We start from the raw sequence: 17371 nt of genomic DNA on the forward strand, positions 1-17371 counted from the left end.
GACTCGGGGTTGATTGAGATCAGAAATGGGCTAACAAAAAGGATTACTGCTGTGCAGAATGTGCGTCCCGGCTTTGCCCCCCCTGACTCACCCTGCTGCCTATCTTTAATCCATCTCCCACAATTCAATTGGTTTCCTCTGTTCCAGCAATCCAGGTGGGCCAAGTTCTTCAGTCCGTCCCGCAAGGGTGGGGGTTGTCATTGCTGTGGAGGCAATGGATGGAGCAGCAGAGATAAGAAAGAGAATGCGCCATGCCGTATTACCGCACAACCCCCCCCCGCCCCCCCCTTTATCGTAAACCAAATATTTGGCCGTGGCTGTATGAGTGTGCTGCTGATAAGGTGTTTTGTTTGCTCACGACAGATAGTGGTGAAAGTATCGCGTGTGGAGCATCTTTCATGGTGCAGAGATTTCAACAGTAGCTCACATTAGTCTGATTGCGTTAGCGGCGGCGTGTTATAGCTTCAGAAGGTGCAGCTCATTTCATGCCACGCCTGAATGCAACGTTTGTGTGGTTGAGATGGATGTTTTTTACCAGGTGGGGTTACTGTAGCCACGGTTCCAGGACACTTTGTGTGTGTCGACTCGACTCGAGGACGTTCGGTGCAGATTTATCGCCTTTTCTGTTCCAACGAGGTCGTGTTTGTCTTGAGCTCCTTTTGTTCCCTTCGCCGAGAAGAAGCCCCTCGTCGCCTCCGTTTGATTTACAGGGAATGGCAAAGCGGCGATCGTGCAGGCCGGCACCAAATATGTAAAGAAGGGGAAATGGCCCTCGAACGCTAATGGCCTTGCTTTGCTTTAGAGGACCTGAAAGGGTCACACGGCGTTGACCGACTCGGGACGCGCTAATGGGCTTAGATGGCCCAGCGCTTTCCTCATGCTACTATGAAGCGATGCCACACAGGCTGAACCTAAAGTGCTCCGGCACGTACTGATCGCTATTCATCAATCAGAGCAGCCAAATAACGATTCGTTTGGACGTGTTTCCGCTGTTTTCAAATGTCGATAATGGTGGACGTCATCTCGAAGATTAGCACGTGTTATGGTCAGCGGCCTTCAGCAGCGCAGGGTTCTGAATCCTCGTTTGAAGCGAGCAGCATTATTTTGCTGTCTGAGTCCAAAGGTTAGATTTGAGCTGATGGTTAAAAAAAAAAAAAAAGCACACATGACTCAAGAAATGAACAGAAGTGCTGAGACGACGGAAACGAGCACGCGAGCGAATGTTGCCGCGTGAACAAATAGCAGTGACTGACCTTGAAGCGACACTGGACACCGAGGGACGTCTCATTTATTATCACGGCGTGCTGAACGTGCTGAACGACCAACTCCATGCATGCGACGAATAGAATGTTTTTTGCAGAGAGCAAAGCAGTTTGGTGACAAACGTGTCTGGCTAGTTGTGCGTTAGCATCCTGCGTTAGCGACGACGCGTGCTGCCGCGATTCTGCCCGGTTCCTATTGGTGGCAGCTGGTAGTTGTAGTTTCTCAGGCGTCATCAGTGAGGCTTCCTCGTATGATCAGAACCCTCCACACTGGGGACGGTAGCGTGTGCGAGGGTGTTTTTTGTTTGCAGCGGCGGACCAATCGGAAGAGCTTGGTGGGGCGGCGTGTTCACTTAACCGGCACGAGCAGCGAAACTGAAAGAGGGACCCCCCCCGTTGGTCCTTATCAACTGGGAAACAGGCAGAAAATGTTTGACTTATCATTGCTTTCCTTTAACAGAACCCCCCCCACCGCCGCCCCGCCTTCCCTGTGGATTGATAGCGCTTCTGTGTTTCGGCCCTGCTTGGCGGCCTGTGATCCCGCCCCGGGCTCTCTCTGGGAATGTGGCAGTGATATGCCAGAAATGGAGGATTAACACGCCTTTTCAGGGGCCCACGTCCTGATCGTGTGCCAGTATCCGTTAAATGGAGGGACCACAGGCCCCCACCACCACGATATTCCTGCTGTTGAAAACACAACACAAGTTTATCTTTCAACGTCTTCCCTCAAATGTATTGAATTATCCGCGAGTCGGCTAATACCTTTGCCAGCTATTTCAGGATGGCGATTAGTTCATTGGGTCACACCTGGTCTGTCGCTCTTGCCCCGACTGGCTGAACTGGCATTGGGTGGAAGCAACTGGGACCGACTGGCAACCAGACCAGAACAGATGGCCATACACTTTTCACTTGTAACGAAACACGGGGGGCCAGAGAGGAGTTGGAGATAAAGACGTCTGTCTAACGATGAAAAGTTCTTGCTTCCCTCGGAGACTCCGTCAGAACATGCAGCCGTTTTAATTACACGTGGCTCCCAGGTGACGGAGAGCGAGGGAGAGAGTTGTGATCAGCTGAAATAATAGCGCCATATTTCAGGGAATTTTTGAAATAACAATATGATGAAGTATTTTTGATAATATGACAAATGCAATGGTGCACAATAAGTGTTGTAATTTTATTTCTCAGGATAAAACACACATCTTGCTCCTTTAAAGTATTGGCTAGCACGTACTATTCACTGCATAAAAAATAAATGTCAAGAATCATAAGATTATCTTCAAATAGTCGGTATAAAACTAAAAATATTTAGAATTCAAATTCCCTAACCCCTAACCCCTGTCCAAAGTAAAGTCACAAATCAGCATGCAAAACAGAAAGATTGGAAAAACCTGGAAGGAACGAGTCGAAATAAGCAAAGGGTAAATCTGAGCCTTTGAGCTTTTCACTTCAAGTAGTTTGGATTACTTAAATGAATAAATGTGAATGACGTACATGCCATGCTGCATGCACACAGACTCTTCGTCCTTCGTATGCGCCTCGGTCTTCATGTCTAAACGGACCAATGTAATGCCGTCTACAGCTCCTTTCGTGCTCAGAAGTGATGTCTTGGTGAATCATACTTGCCGAGCAGGGAGTGCCTGAGGAAAGTCAATGAGCGATGAGAAAGCGGCTCAACGAAAGTGGTGACTGGGTAGCGCCAGTATTTATTTGCTTCGTCTTTCTTCTCCCTCCCTTTGACTCAGGGCCCGTCAGAATTTTGTACAGTAAAGATGGGCGGGGGGGGGGGGGAAGTGGGTCAGGAGGAAGTCTGAGGGAACTTTGCTTTGACCGTTTGTCTGGTTTTGAGCCTCAATTTCTGGCCTTTCGATTCAATGTACCGGTAAGAAAGACTAGCCTCGTTTCCACGACCCCTGAGACGAGTGTTTTTAATCTGTATTCAGTGCTGTAATCTGTGCTTGATGTCTTTTATTCCCACCTCACCCGTTGTGCGTTTGTAACTCACTTGTCATGTGCGCCTCTGCGTTTGAACACGTGGCAGGGCAGACTGAGGACGGGGCATTTAAAGCACCTGCCCCATGAAGGATTGGCCCCTGAAGCTCACAATAGAAACCTGACTTGGTTGGGATTCTGGCGCACCATCTATTCCCAGTGAGCCATTGATTCTTTTGTCTCCTCCCTCTCTTGATGATGAGGCGCACCAACCTGAGCAGAATAGCGTCTGATTATTGAGTCGCTGTTCACTTGTAATTGAACAGTCCTGGATCGATTTCAGACCTGTAGAATTAAGAATGAATGAAATTGCGTGTAAAAAAATGCAATCTGACAGCAGGGGGATGTGATTTACCTTTTAAAGGGGGGGGGGGTTGTTTGTCTGCAAAACAACGATTGTAATTAACAGAAGCAACTCGAATAGCCGAAATGCTTCTTTCGTCATTGGAATTCGTCAGCAAGAGGATCGTCAAATTTCGTGCTTGTTCTGTCTCGCTTTTATTCCGCAGGTGCAAAACGTTGCGTCACGAAGGCGTGCTCAACGGTCCGCCAGTCATCCCGTTGATGCCATTAATTTCTCTCTCTCTCTCCTCCACAGGGTCTGCAGCCTCACACTGAAAAAGCTGGTCGTCCTCAAAGAGCTGGACAAAGAGCTGAACTCCCTGTCTATAGCCGTCAAAATACAGGTGGGCGGGTTAGCCTAGCGTGCGTGAGTGAGTGGAGTGGGGCCTGCAGGCTCGATTGTGAAGTGTTTGATAGCGGAGTGTCACTGAAGTCCTGTGGCTCACAGCCCGTTGCCTGGGGCTGTGCTCTGACGAACGATCGCAAAAGCCTAGACGGCGATCAGACGTGCGCCTAATCCTGCTGATTGATTCAAAATCTCTTGAGCTGCACAGGAAGCTGCGGCGAGTCGCGTCCTCCCAGGTGCTTTAAATGGCATCCCGGTTTTAAGCGGGAGCGTTGGCGCCGTAAGACGGAGCGCACATCTCACGATTGATTGTTGTAGCATTTCTTTCGCTACTTGTGGTCACTTCTAACATAAATGCTGAGCATAGTCATTCAGAATGCATCTTAAATATTTTACACCACATGAAGCTAACGCATTGCAAAAATGCATTCATTCTATCGAAGGTCTTAAACTGATATTTTAACTCTTGGAGTGCCATTGCCGTCCAAACCCTGACATTGCAATCTGCCTGTTTTCAATGGCCAATAACTCAGGAATGAAAAATGGTAGGAACACACTTCATTTCCCTCTGAGGAAAGAAGAGACTCTCGTCTTTCATTTGGTAGGTTCGGTGTTTGCATAGTCATAGTAAAGAATATTCTGTGGGGCTTGGAAAATCAGAAAAAATATGCAAAAACTGGGGCACCCGGCATATAGCTGATCTGAAAATGCTTGGCACTCAATGAGTTAAGTAATACTAGTAATGAAATGAAAATGAAAAAAATCCAAACAAGCAGCAGGAAAAGTCCGTAAAAGATGTGGCGCTTCATGGTTAACGGGAGCGGTGGCCGTGCCGCCTGCTAAAGAGGCCAGGGTCGATGGCTGCCGTGACGACGCCGGCTCCTTTCTCCTTTGCTGTCGCCGGAGTGTGAAGACTTGCTGTCAGGTTCGCAGAGCGTCTTCCGGTCTTGAACAACACTCGATAATCCTCGGCGGTCGAATCCGAAGAATTGGGTTTCTATTTCAAGTTGATGAATAGAATAGGAAGACGAGTCTAGAGCAACGATCATTTAGTACTAAAATGTGTGTGAAACCTGTCAGAATTATAAATGCATGAAATAAAGGTTTCATTCCTCATGCAGCATCTACTCTTTTTCCACGGCTGCCGCTCTGCTCTGCTTTCACACCTCGGTTCGGAACCATTTCCCTCCCACTCTCAATAGTCTTCTTCCCCTTGTTATGATATGTAATTGAAATTTCATGCAATTCTAGATGACTCCATTTAAATAGAAACAAATGACCCCCCTCCCTCATTTAGTATCATCCTGAGGGAGAACGTAACCAGCCTGGTGTGACTGTATCCATGAGCAACGTTTGTCTCTGGAGCGCAACATCCCTCCATTTCTGCTCACCGCCGCTCTGCAACCGGAGCATTAAATGCAACTTCCAGCAGGTTTGGTTGCAGAAAACAGAGAATCTGAGGGGATGAGAGTCGATTTGAGGGGATGACGGGAATAAGAGTGTTTTGTTTCCAGACGGTGAAGGACAAAGCCCCATTACTGTGTCACGGTTCAGCATTCAGTGACCGCCTGTTTTCCTTCTCTGGATCTCATGAGGTTCAGTCACACACACACACACACACGCACACACACCTCTTTTAATGCCTAACCTTTTTGGATGGTCTCCCAGCCCAAAGGCCAATGGTGAGATTACAGTTGAGTCTCCAGGAGCCTGGGATGCAGTGGCCTGTCTTGCTCCCTGGAGACCACTGGGGGGGGGGGGGGCAAGTCAAGTAGCCTAGAGTAGCCTCCTCAGAGCAACCTCTGCTCGTTAGCTTTCAATTTGGAATGCTAAGTGCATGTGCGGGACATGATTGTGCATTTCATGGTTTGCCTTTCCTCTTGTTGCCCGAGGCTGTAGCCAGACATCGACGTCAGCAGGATTATAACAGGAAAGCCACGCAATCTTCACTTCAGCGCGAGTCACTGTCCAAAGTAATTCAGACATGATCCAATTATGAGCGTGTCTGTAATTGGGTCCATGCTGGGCAAGAAGAGGTGTGAAATGTAATTTTCCCACAGGCTTGCGGCGTGTACGAGAGTAGATGGGCTGCAACCAGAAAGACACCGGGAAGGGGGGGGGGGGGCAAAAGGACATTGAGTTCAATCCTTCCTTGCCAAGGCTCTTTATTGCAAATGCATGTCGGGCAGCTTTTGTGCCTTGATTCATGTAGAGTAGACAAGGCGTCTTTGTGGGGCTAGACCCGGAGACGTTTCTCTACATTTTCATTGCATAGAAAACGGGCTGTGTCGGCAGGTCTGTCTCTGGAACACATGGAGCTACTGGGCTAGATGGGTAAATGCTCATTGCATCATGATACAGTGCAAGTGCCAGCAAAAATTACTAGTTTTAATTAGTAATGACAGTAATTGTTGACCTTGCTGTTTCTATTCCTTCAAGTTTAATTCCAGGTATTTTTTACGACTTCCATTAGATGTTCTTTTAAAAAGTGATTTACTTTCAGCCAGAAAGTCGTATCATTGTAGTCTCTGGGTGTTGTATATTACATACATGCATTAAAGTATGATGTCATAGTTGCCCCGTAGTGGTGAGAAATAGAACCTGGACGTTAATAAATCCATTTATAAATAGCCATCGCGACCTTCCGTTCTTTTCTTGCGCAACACTAGAAAAAAGTTGTGCAAACAAAGTATTTTTTTCCTTTGCATTTTTAAACATTTTTTTTACTCTCTCTGTCTACGGGTAGCTGAGCCCACTCAAACATTCTGATGCTGATTTCTCAAATAGAGTCTGTAGAGCCTCTGTCCAGCTGTGACTCACGATGTCTTTGGATGCTTTTGGTCTCGTTTTCCATGACCCTCCCGATCAGCTGTCCACTGTGTGTGTGTGCGTGTGTGTGTGTGTGTGTGTGGGGGGGGGGGGGGGGGGAGGGGGGGGATTAGAGCTTCAACTATTGTGAACAGACTGCAGATTATTTTAATTAAGAAAGATTAAGAAATTAATCCTTTTGTCCATAAAATGTCAATGTGTTGTTAAAATGATAATCAGATTTTATTTTAAAAGTTTATTTTAAGCTTATTTACTTTTCTACAAGCGGCGCTGCATTCTTCACCACTCTGATATTCGGTCAGCACACCCAGACCTTTCATTTGGTATCTGCTGCATGATTTAGCGGCTCTGATGACACTCTGTGCTCCGGACCTTGGTGACGGGTACACGATATCTTTGCCTCTCTCTGTTGCTTCCTTAGTGTGTGTGTGTGTGTGTGTGTATGTGTGTGTGGTATTGCTGCTGGTTACCTGCTGGATGGACGAGCAGCTGCCAGATATCACACTGTCTGTTTGCTTGTCTTTATGTCTGGGAGCAGGATTCCTCACAAAGTTACGGACATATTTTCATTTGGGTTTGATTTTCTTTGAGGAAAAAGAGGGACTCTAATAGAAAATAGTAGATTTTTGTGGCAATTTGGATCATCATTTGAATCTGGAATTAGAATAAATAGAAATAGTAAATTGGATGTTGCATCCTTGTGCCGTTTAACTGAAACCGTGTTTGGTTTTAAATCTGATGAAAGGAAAAACAGCGTCAATGAAGTGTTTTTTTCTTCTTCGTCTCCTCCTTCTTCTCTTTCTTCTTCTTTGTCGTCCCCTGAGGGGTCACCACAGCAAACCAACCTTCTCCTCTTCACCCTGTCCTTTGCATCATCCTCCCCAACACCAGCCACTCTCCTGTCCTCCCCCACTACATCCATGTATCTTCTCCTGGGTCGACCTCTAGCCCTGTTCCCTGGCAGTTCCATCCTCAGCATCCTTCTACCGATATAGTCCCTGTCTGTCCTCTGGACATGTCCAAACCATCGAAGTCTGGTCTCTCTGACCTTGTCTCCAAAACGTCTAACCTCCACTGTCCCTCTTATTGTCTCATTTCTAATCCTGTCCAACCTGGTCACTCCCAAAGAGAACCTCAGCATCTTCATCTCCTCCACTTCTAGCTCCGCTTCCTGTCTTTTCCTCGGAATAACAAGACCAGTGTGATTCTAAATTCTCCAGTTTAATTAATTATGAGCGTCAGGCGAGCACGGCTGCTTTTAGCCGTCGTGACGTAACAGGCAGACGGATCTGCCTCAGTGGAAGTTTGCATCTCGCCGTACTATCTGCTTACAGATGTGTTTACTTTGTCTTCCAGGGTTCTAAGCGTCTTCTCAGATCTAACGAGTACATCCTCCCACCCAGCGGGCTGATGGAGACCGATCTGGAGCTCACGTTCTCACTACAGGCAAGTGCTCCTTCATAATACTGTGAACTGTCACACCGACATGGCAGTTATTTGTGCTGCAACCTCTGGCAGGTTTGAAATATCCACCTCTATTTATACATGTGTGGTTTTTATGTTGTGTGGGTCATTCATTTCTTGCACTAATACGTTTATTGTTACTTTCTTTTCAGAGCAGGTGTGAATTTTTGTTGCATGGGAATCAGCTGGAGTAACAATTCTTAAATATATAAACGATTATTCATGTCGAGTAGCCCGAGTGCAAAGAAACATGAAGTTAGGGCTGCACGATGTGGCCTAAAATTAATAGTGCAATATTTTTAGATACATGATATATATCGCGATATTCTGATTTCTCCTCTAAATTACTATATCAATGTTAAATTCAACCCTTTGGAGCATAAAATGACACGAGTTTGATGATTGAAGCAGATCCTTCTGTTGGATTGGAAATTTGCATGCAGAAAGGGGAAGAAAAGAAAAGTCACAATCAGGTTAAGTTGCACTTACAAGCTTTTAAAAAAAAATAAAAAAAATAATGGCACTTGTGCAACCACTGCCAGATGATGGAGCCAGTCATGTCCAAGGCCTCTGTCTCCATCTACAATGAACGCCTTAGTAACTCGTAAACTCGCCCTGGGGTCGTAACTTTTATTCGCTCTAACATAAAAACCCGCATGCGTGCAGGAAAGATTTCCGGTTGGAGGTGGGGGTGGGGGGGCGTGCTGGTCGGTTGCAAGCAGGTGGACAGCGAGGGGGCGACACTCCAAAGAGAATTACGTACCGATGCGTTAAAACATATCCGATAACAATTTGCACCCGATGGTTGAGATGTGATCATTTCATACGTGGAACAACCCGCCATATATCGAGTATATTTGATATGTCGCCCAACTCTGCATGAAGTACCGGTATGTAAAGGGTATATAAATTCTTTGCAGAAACCTGAGGAAACATTTCAACTTAAGCTCAAAACGTAATGGAGAAATGCAGCAGCTCATCCAAATTGTTGAAAAGACTCTGGCAGGGTCTGCATGACTCCAGAGGAGAATGAAAAGAGCAAATGTGTGGACCAGATAAAGTCTTGACAGTCCTTAATGAAGGTTCACCAACGTGTTTAGCAGGCGGGCGACTGAAAGCTCGAATAGTTGTGGCAGCTTTTGTCGTTATCTTTTCATGTGATCGTTGAACGAGACGAAAACAAACGTTGACAGCGAACACTGTCGCTGTCCCGAGTAACGGAAGTGCACTGTGTTGAAATAAACTGCTGCTTGTGTTGTCATCTGTGTGACGTGTTCTGCATCACTCATTTTTTTAGTACCCACATTTTCTGAAGAGGGATGCCAACAGGCTACAGATCATGCTGCAGAGGAGGAAACGCTACAAGAATCGCACCATCCTGGGCTACAAAACTTTGGCTGTGGGAGTCATCAACATGGCCGAGGTACGTTCCAGGTCGTGTCTTTTCTGACAGCAGATAACACGCCTGTTCGTGAGATGTGTTGCCATGTCTGGGTTGCCAGGTAGGAGGGCCCCTCCTCGGCCACGCATCCTTTCAGATTAAATCGCTCTTATCTCACACGCTGCTGCTGCTGCGTGAGATCATGTGCCGATCATGTGCCGTTTTTGTGAACATGATGCTTTCACCCATGCAGTAATAGGAGTTGATGTTGTTTGACATGTTTGATGTTAGCGCTGCACAAACATGTCCTGGCAGCTGCACCCTGTGATGATGCTTTAAAGTCTCAGCTGGTGGAATCGGTGTGAGGAGATCAGATGTTTGCGTCTTTCATTCTGAGTCTCTCCAGAGTTGCTGGATGGTTTTCGGGGGGGATCTAGAGCCGACTTTCGACTCGTCTTACTTCCTGTGGCTGTGAAATGAATTGGCTCTAAATGGGTTTTGGGGGAAAACAAAATCGACTCTCCATCAAGCAGAGGGAGCTTCGCTTCGTTGAGTCCACCTTCTGAAAAGTCGTGATGTATTCGGTTTTGCAGAGCTGGTTTTTTAATAAAGCATTTTTCGCCGCTGCGCTGATTTGTTCGGTTTCCTGCGTTAGCTTTCTCCCCTTTTGATGATCACTGCTATTTGCCTGATGTGATTGTCTTCGTGTTTAGTGAGACATTCTTTCGCCGATATTTAATATCTTAACATGAATCTCAGAAAATGCTTGGTTTCGCTCTCTTATTAAGAACACGGTGTAGAATGAATGCGTTTTAAGAGATGAGTGGGAACATTTCCTCAATACTCAGTTGACAGATGTTAACGCTGATGCCATATAGAGTCTATATTATAGACTCTCTGCAGCCTGGAGGACAGGAGCTGACTGACATCTGAAACGGGACTTCGGCATGATTTGCATCTGAAAATGCCTCTGAACTGCTTTGGTGATTGCTATGAAAAAAAAACAAAGCTAGATTGACGATTATTGGATCCTGTTTTTATAGAATAGAGGATCCCGTGTACTCATTCTGAATCTATTGGACCATTATGTGGGAGGATGCCACTTATTGGAGCATCCAGCCTTAAAGTGCTGCCTGTGTTTGTGCAAAATGAGGCTACTCCCTGCACAGTGATTCATCAAATGGGATATTGAACATGCCCCCCCCCCCCCAGGGTAGCGCTTAGAAGGGAAGCTCATCTCATCGTTATATGGTTAGATCGGATGATGAGTAACACTGTGCTAAATGGAAGATCTGTTTAACAATAGCATGGCCATCATCTTGTAATCACTTTGTTAAGCTCTGCCAGTATAAACGTTGGGGGAACAGAGTCCAACTCGTTCTCCTTCAGTCTGTTAGAGAAACGTTATTTGTTCCATGCTGCTCCAACCAGACTCCAGAGTGAGTGATGGGTGTGGGAATTCGACAGTCCTGTGTTATATTTATTCTAGATGGGTCCGCGTACAGTCCTGTGTTATATTTATTCTAGATGGATCCGCGTACAGTCCTGTGTTATATTTATTCTAGATGGGTCCGCGTACAGTCCTGTGTTATATTTATTCTGGATGGATCCGCGTACAGTCCTGTGTTATACTTATTCTAGATGGATCCGCGTACAGTCCTGTGTTATACTTATTCTAGATGGATCCGCGTACAGTCCTGTGTTATATTTATTCTAGATGGATCCACGTACAGTCCTGTGTTATATTTATTCTAGATGGATCCGCGTACAGTCCTGTGTTATACTTATTCTAGATGGATCCGCGTACAGTCCTGTGTTATATTTATTCTAGATGGATCCGCGTACAGTCCTGTGTTATACTTATTCTAGATGGATCCGCGTACAGTCCTGTGTTATATTTATTCTAGATGGATCCGCGTACAGTCCTGTGTCATACTTATTCTAGATGGATCCGCGTACAGTCCTGCGTCATACTTATTCTAGATGGATCCGCGTACAGTCCTGCGTTATACTTATTCTAGATGGATCCGCGTACAGTCCTGCGTTATACTTATTCTAGATGGATCCGCGTACAGTCCTGCGTTATACTTATTCTAGATGGATCCGCGTACAGTCCTGTGTTATACTTATTCTAGATAGATCCGCGTACAGTCCTGCGTTATACTTATTCTAGATGGATCCGCGTACAGTCCTGCGTTATACTTATTCTAGATGGATCCGCGTACAGTCCTGTGTTATACTTATTCTAGATAGATCCGCGTACAGTCCTGTGTTATATTTATTCTAGATGGATCCGCGTACGGTCCTGTGTCATACTTATTCTAGATGGATCCGCGTACAGTCCTGCGTTATACTTATTCTAGATGGGTCCGCGTACAGTCCTGTGTTATATTTATTCTAGATGATCTTACCAGGAAGGTCTTGGCAGCGGAATGAGCTGAAACAGAAGATTCGGTTCCTCTATTTTCACGGGTTCCTTGACATCAGTGCCCTAATCCCTTATCGTAATCTCTGTACGTCCAGGTAATGCAACACCCAACAGACGGGGGACAGATTCTGGGTCTCCATAGCAACGTGAAGGAGGCCCCAGTACGTGTGGCAGAGATCAGCGTGTACTCGCTTTCCAGCCAGCCCATCGACCACGAGGATGGTAGCGGCCAGGCTGGACGCAAGACCAAAACCTCAGGTGGGCACGGCCGCCTCCAGTCCCTCTGCGTGGGTCCGTGCTGCCCGGCCAGAACCCGTCTGTAATTTTAGCCGTCACCATCCCTGGCCAGGCCTCTCACTTCCCTCATTCCACAAGGATTCCATTTCCCAGCCGGAGGATAGAATAAACTCTCTTAATCCCAACATAACCCGCGGTCAAGGATAGGTTGTTTCCTTCAGCTATGTGAGGTTGTAATGTAATGATTTGACAGTGGAACGGATTTCGGCCCCTATTAACTTACACCGATCTAATTCTGGTTGGGGTAAAATTCTCGGACGCCACGCCTCTGCAGTCCTGCTATGCTGATCCCTCGCTGTTCTGGATGTTATTAAGGGGCCGCTCCGACATAACAGATGAGCTCATGCGCTAAGTATTAAACGGGTGTCATTCTGGGGGGAAGAGCAGATGTTTATCTTTCTACTTACTCGCTGCAGCGAGCCTTAATAACGTCCATCTGATCTGAGAACTCGGAGCAAAAAGATGTGGATTAGCTGTTAATAAAGCAAATAAAACATTTAAAAAACATCCTCACCTTATCCATCCTCAGCTGTCAAACGGTAACATCCGCCTCTTTAGATTAGGGGTTTCAAATCTGCTAATAAACAAACAAACAAAAACTGAGTCAACTTTGCGAAAGAACCGTATAATATAAAATTCATACAAAATGATGCGGTTTTTTTTAGTGTTTGCACAGAAGCAGCTTTTGTATACAATAGCTGTAAATCTGAAACTACAGGAAACGCAGGATAAAACATGAAGTAGTTTCATCCAAAATGGGAAATTGTATTTGCGTGAAACTCCTTAAAAACTTGCAGTGTCAAATGGGAAAAGAAAAGGGAGAAAGATTTTCACTTTTGTGAAAACCTCCGCGATGTGCTGTAGGTCTCTTATTCTTGTGATCAAAAACATTGATCTGACGGCCAACTATTCTGTCAATAGCTTTCTAATAAACGTCAGATATAGCCCACATTCAATCTCAGGCTTATCGAACAAGGTTTTGTTGTTTAGCCCCGCCCACTGCTGGCACAAGTCCCACCCATTCAGAGTGCAGACGACGTGGTTGGTCGGATCGATGCAGATAATGCCGTACCGTCTTCTATTTCCCCTCGTTGGCCTTCGATTTGCAGCGCGGGAACATTTTAAAGCTTTCGATTTCATACTGAGGTTCGGAGTCGTGATCACACTCGGACCTGTCTGAGGGAAACGCGCTTGAGTCTGCACAGATCTAACGTTGTCAACACATTTATTTTGTGTGTGCGTGTTCCTGTGCGCTTGCCTCCCTCAGACCGATCCCCAGACATGGATAACTATTCGGAGGAAGACGACGACAGCTACTCGTCAGAGCAGGAAGCCAGCGACGATGCCGTTCATGGACAGGTCGGTCCAAGAAAGCGCTTCTGGTCAATTTTCTGGTGTTCCTCAATCATTTTAGCGAAGGAATCCAATGGCCATTTTGGTCGTCTTTCCAGGACACGCCATCGGGATCATTAATGGGTTGCCTACGTTTAATTTTCAGGATCTTTACGACGAAGACGATGAAGTCAGGAAGCCAAAGAAACCCCGGAGGAAAATGATTCGAACCACATCCATGACCCGAGTGAGTCGGCGAGTTGAACTGCTTGGCAATCATTGACTGCTTGAACAGCGCGCCCAACCTGTGCTCGCCGCTGTGCAAGGCTTTTAAGAGACGGCACACACGCCACGTTCCATTTGTTCAAGCCATTAGTGAGAGATGTGGATGTAAATGAAGGCCTGTGGGCTCCGCTGGGCTGGTTCTAATGGTCTTTACATGGAGTGGCTGTGAATGAGTAATCCAGTGAACGGCGACATTTTTGTTTTTCTGTTAAAGCAACCTAACTTCAAGCAGAAGTTCGTGGCCTTGCTGAAGAGGTTCAAGGTAACCGATGAGGTGAGTGCGAAGAGAGTAATTACCTTTTTGGTTTTGATTGCCCCCCCCCCAGGAGAATGCGTTGAATGTTAAAGAAACAACATTGCACATTTTAGAGCACAGGGCTGGGAGCTCTCCGTCTGTTATTAAATCAGTTATTAAATTGTCTTCAGGGCAAGGAGGAGATAAGATCATTGTTACCTCCAGCAGGGAGGTTGTGTGTTCAACAGTGTTTTTCTGTCTGTTAGCAGGATTACGGGAAAAAAAAAATCTGAAGATGGGTTTAACTTCCATTGAATTTTGATAGTGATCCGGATACCCGTCTGGATACAAAAGAATCCGGATTTTCCTATTTACTTTTTTTAAAAAGATCTTGTAAAATATGAATTCAATTCGCTCACTAAAAAAATCACATTCATAAAATGGGTCTGATACGAACTATCATGAAAAATGTCTTCTTGATCTGATCCAAAATGAGGTCAGGAAAAAAAAATATTACATTGTAACATTGAAATTTCTGGATTCAAAAATGAACTCTGATTCACTTTTACCTTTCATGGTTGGTGTATAAAGATACCAAGGACAATCTAGAACCTTTCTGACGATGATCCAGATCACCATGTGGATCCAATTAGGAGGGGGGGGGGCTGCTTGGAGGATGTCTGCGCCCTCACAGTCTATGGAAGCTACATTAGTGCTAATGTGCTGCTGACCAGATGCAAGTCGAGTGCAAAAGCATGACTGCCACAGTTTTCCTTTTCCAGAGCTCGTCTGTTGTGTATTCATTGATGTACACTTCATATGTGTCTATTAGCAGCGGCTCACAAGGAGGATCCATTAAGGACGTTTGTTCTCTGCCTCTTTGTGGAACGTCTGCTCTACATTGCCTTAGGATTTTTCTTCTTTGAAACCCTTTTTGAAATTCTCTGGACTCTATATGGATGGCCTGTAATCAGGTCAGTGAGATGGGATGTCAGCCATTTGTGAGCAGCCAGGCAACCAATACATGCCCATTATCTTATGATCTGTGTTTTCCTATTCCGACTGAACGGTGAAATTGACACAAGCAGTTGCATTTCCTTGTTTGTCTCTGTTTGCTCTCAACAAAAGATGTGTCAAAGCTAAGGGTTTACTCTAAACTCTGGGCTTGGAAGAGGTTTTTTTTAATTATATATTTATATGTAATTTCTTTCAGTGATTTACACCGGTGGTCCTTACAAGAGCCTCTGGGCCATCAGAGTTGTGCGTTTACTTGATAGTTCTGCAAGCTCCAGGTGGCCAGATGATCTTTTATCACATTCTCCCCGTCTCTAATCTGTTACCGGTTGGCTGGGGCCGTGTTTGCAAGCACGACAGCGCTATAAATACATAGCCAGAAGGAGGAGAGGGGACAGACTGTGTTTATCTGCACTTACGGAGTGGCATTAATCACCTGATTAGTCCACAAGCTGGTCTCGGTGCAGCCCCTACGCTTTTACGTCCCTCCCGTGCGGCACCAGCCGGTCCCTGTATTTACTTAATCTATGACCATAATCACACACACAAAAAAATGGCTGATGACGTGCTCGTCCTACACGGCAGGTCCTGGACTCTGACCCGGTCGACCAGAACCAGGAGGTGGAGGAGGACCTGGACTTGCTCTACGACAGTCTTGAGGTGTACAACCAGAGTGACAGCGGTCCAGAGATGGAGGACAACGAGAGCGTCCACAGCACACCCAAGCCCAAACTGAAGTATGTCCCCGTGTTTCTGGGTGTTGGATCATGTATGTTCACATCGTATGTGTGTGTTTTTGTTGTTTTGTTTTTTTTTTACCACCCAATGAACCTACATTCTATTTTTCACCAGCTCGCATTGTTCTTTTTTCAGGCCCTTCTTTGAAGGAATGTCTCACTCCAGCTCCCAGACAGAAATTGGAAGCGTACAGAGCCACAAAAGCCAGCAGAGAGAGCTTTCGTGTCCCGTAAGTCTCCGGGGCCTTTCAGCACCGCCGTTTACCTAGCGAGCCGTGCTCCACGGAGTTGCATCAGGAAGTGCCTCTGGGCATTGTTGAAATGTCTGGAAGTCCTCTGTGCCTGTTGCGGTTCAGGGATCCCTAAAGACCGTCGTACGACAGGCGAGGTATTCTGAGCCATGAATGCAATGAGATCCAGCTGGACCGGGTGGAAGCCTGCAGTCCTTACCCTCTTAACCCTCTACGGCGCTCCAGTATTTATAGGGGGTGACCCCCCCCGGTGACCTCAGCACAGACACAAATATGCTCCCGTGGTTGGAGAGAAGACTTGGATGGAGAAGGCTCTCTCAACTGCAGCGATTTGTGGCGTATTGGAAGCAACAAGGCCAGAGAATAAGGGGGAAAGATATTATTGGGATGGTGGTGGAGGGAATGTTGTTTATAAATGCTATGGAACCCACTTCAGTCTCTAATAAAAACAAACATTTAAAACTGCTGTCACCGGCATGTTAACGCCGAGGAGGTTGTTTGTCCGTCTGTTAGCAAGATAACTTAGACAATTACAGACGGATCCTGATGCAATTTCCAGGAAATGTTGGGAACGCCACCAGGAACAGATGATTACATTTTGCCGATGATCCAGAAGAGATCCTGAATTCTGGATCACTTTGAAATTTTTGTTAACATTGCAGTCAATGGAGCGTCAAAATGTGTTCCTCAATATCTCGGTTGATTATCGACCGATGTTTATGGAATTTGACACAGTCATGTAGGGCATGGGGGGGGGGGGGGGGTTCTATCTCACCACGGAATTTCATCCGGATCTGATCCAGAATGAGGTCAGGGAAAAAATATTACATTTTAACATTGAAAACTTCATTTACGGATTCAAAAATCAGTTAAAAATCCACATGAAGTCCGATTCACTTTTACTCTTCATGGTTGGTGTGTGAATCCAATTACGAGCGCGCTCTGAGTGCTTCAGACGCACAATGTGAAAGTCTTTATTATAATATTTAAATGAGTTGAACGAGATATTTCAAAATGCGCCCGGAGCCAGCCAGACTTTAGCTCGCAAACGTCGGTTGTTACATTCCCATCAGGAGAAACTTTGGAAACTTCCCAGCTCTGCTACAGTCTGCCAAGAAACCTCTGAGAAGGTGGGCCTGAGCAGCCTGCTGGGAGCCCAGAGGTGTTAGATTCTACATC

At 46.0% G+C, this 17371-nt stretch overlaps 1 protein-coding gene across 1 annotated transcript in view; it reads left to right on the top strand.

Moving 5' to 3' along the window:
• LOC137895585 (phosphofurin acidic cluster sorting protein 2-like) overlaps nucleotides 1-17371 on the top strand; it is a 34803-nt gene that overhangs the window by 9285 nt on the left and 8147 nt on the right. The window contains exons 2-10 of the mRNA XM_068741073.1: nucleotides 3850-3937; nucleotides 8125-8214; nucleotides 9530-9655; nucleotides 12137-12299; nucleotides 13606-13697; nucleotides 13837-13917; nucleotides 14170-14229; nucleotides 15790-15941; nucleotides 16078-16171. Coding sequence (XP_068597174.1) covers nucleotides 3850-3937; nucleotides 8125-8214; nucleotides 9530-9655; nucleotides 12137-12299; nucleotides 13606-13697; nucleotides 13837-13917; nucleotides 14170-14229; nucleotides 15790-15941; nucleotides 16078-16171 — 946 coding nt within the window. The remainder of the gene's footprint in view (nucleotides 1-3849; nucleotides 3938-8124; nucleotides 8215-9529; nucleotides 9656-12136; nucleotides 12300-13605; nucleotides 13698-13836; nucleotides 13918-14169; nucleotides 14230-15789; nucleotides 15942-16077; nucleotides 16172-17371) is intronic.

The sequence above is a fragment of the Brachionichthys hirsutus genome, chromosome 7 (genome assembly GCF_040956055.1).
Source record: "Brachionichthys hirsutus isolate HB-005 chromosome 7, CSIRO-AGI_Bhir_v1, whole genome shotgun sequence".
Lineage (NCBI taxonomy): Eukaryota > Metazoa > Chordata > Actinopteri > Lophiiformes > Brachionichthyidae > Brachionichthys > Brachionichthys hirsutus.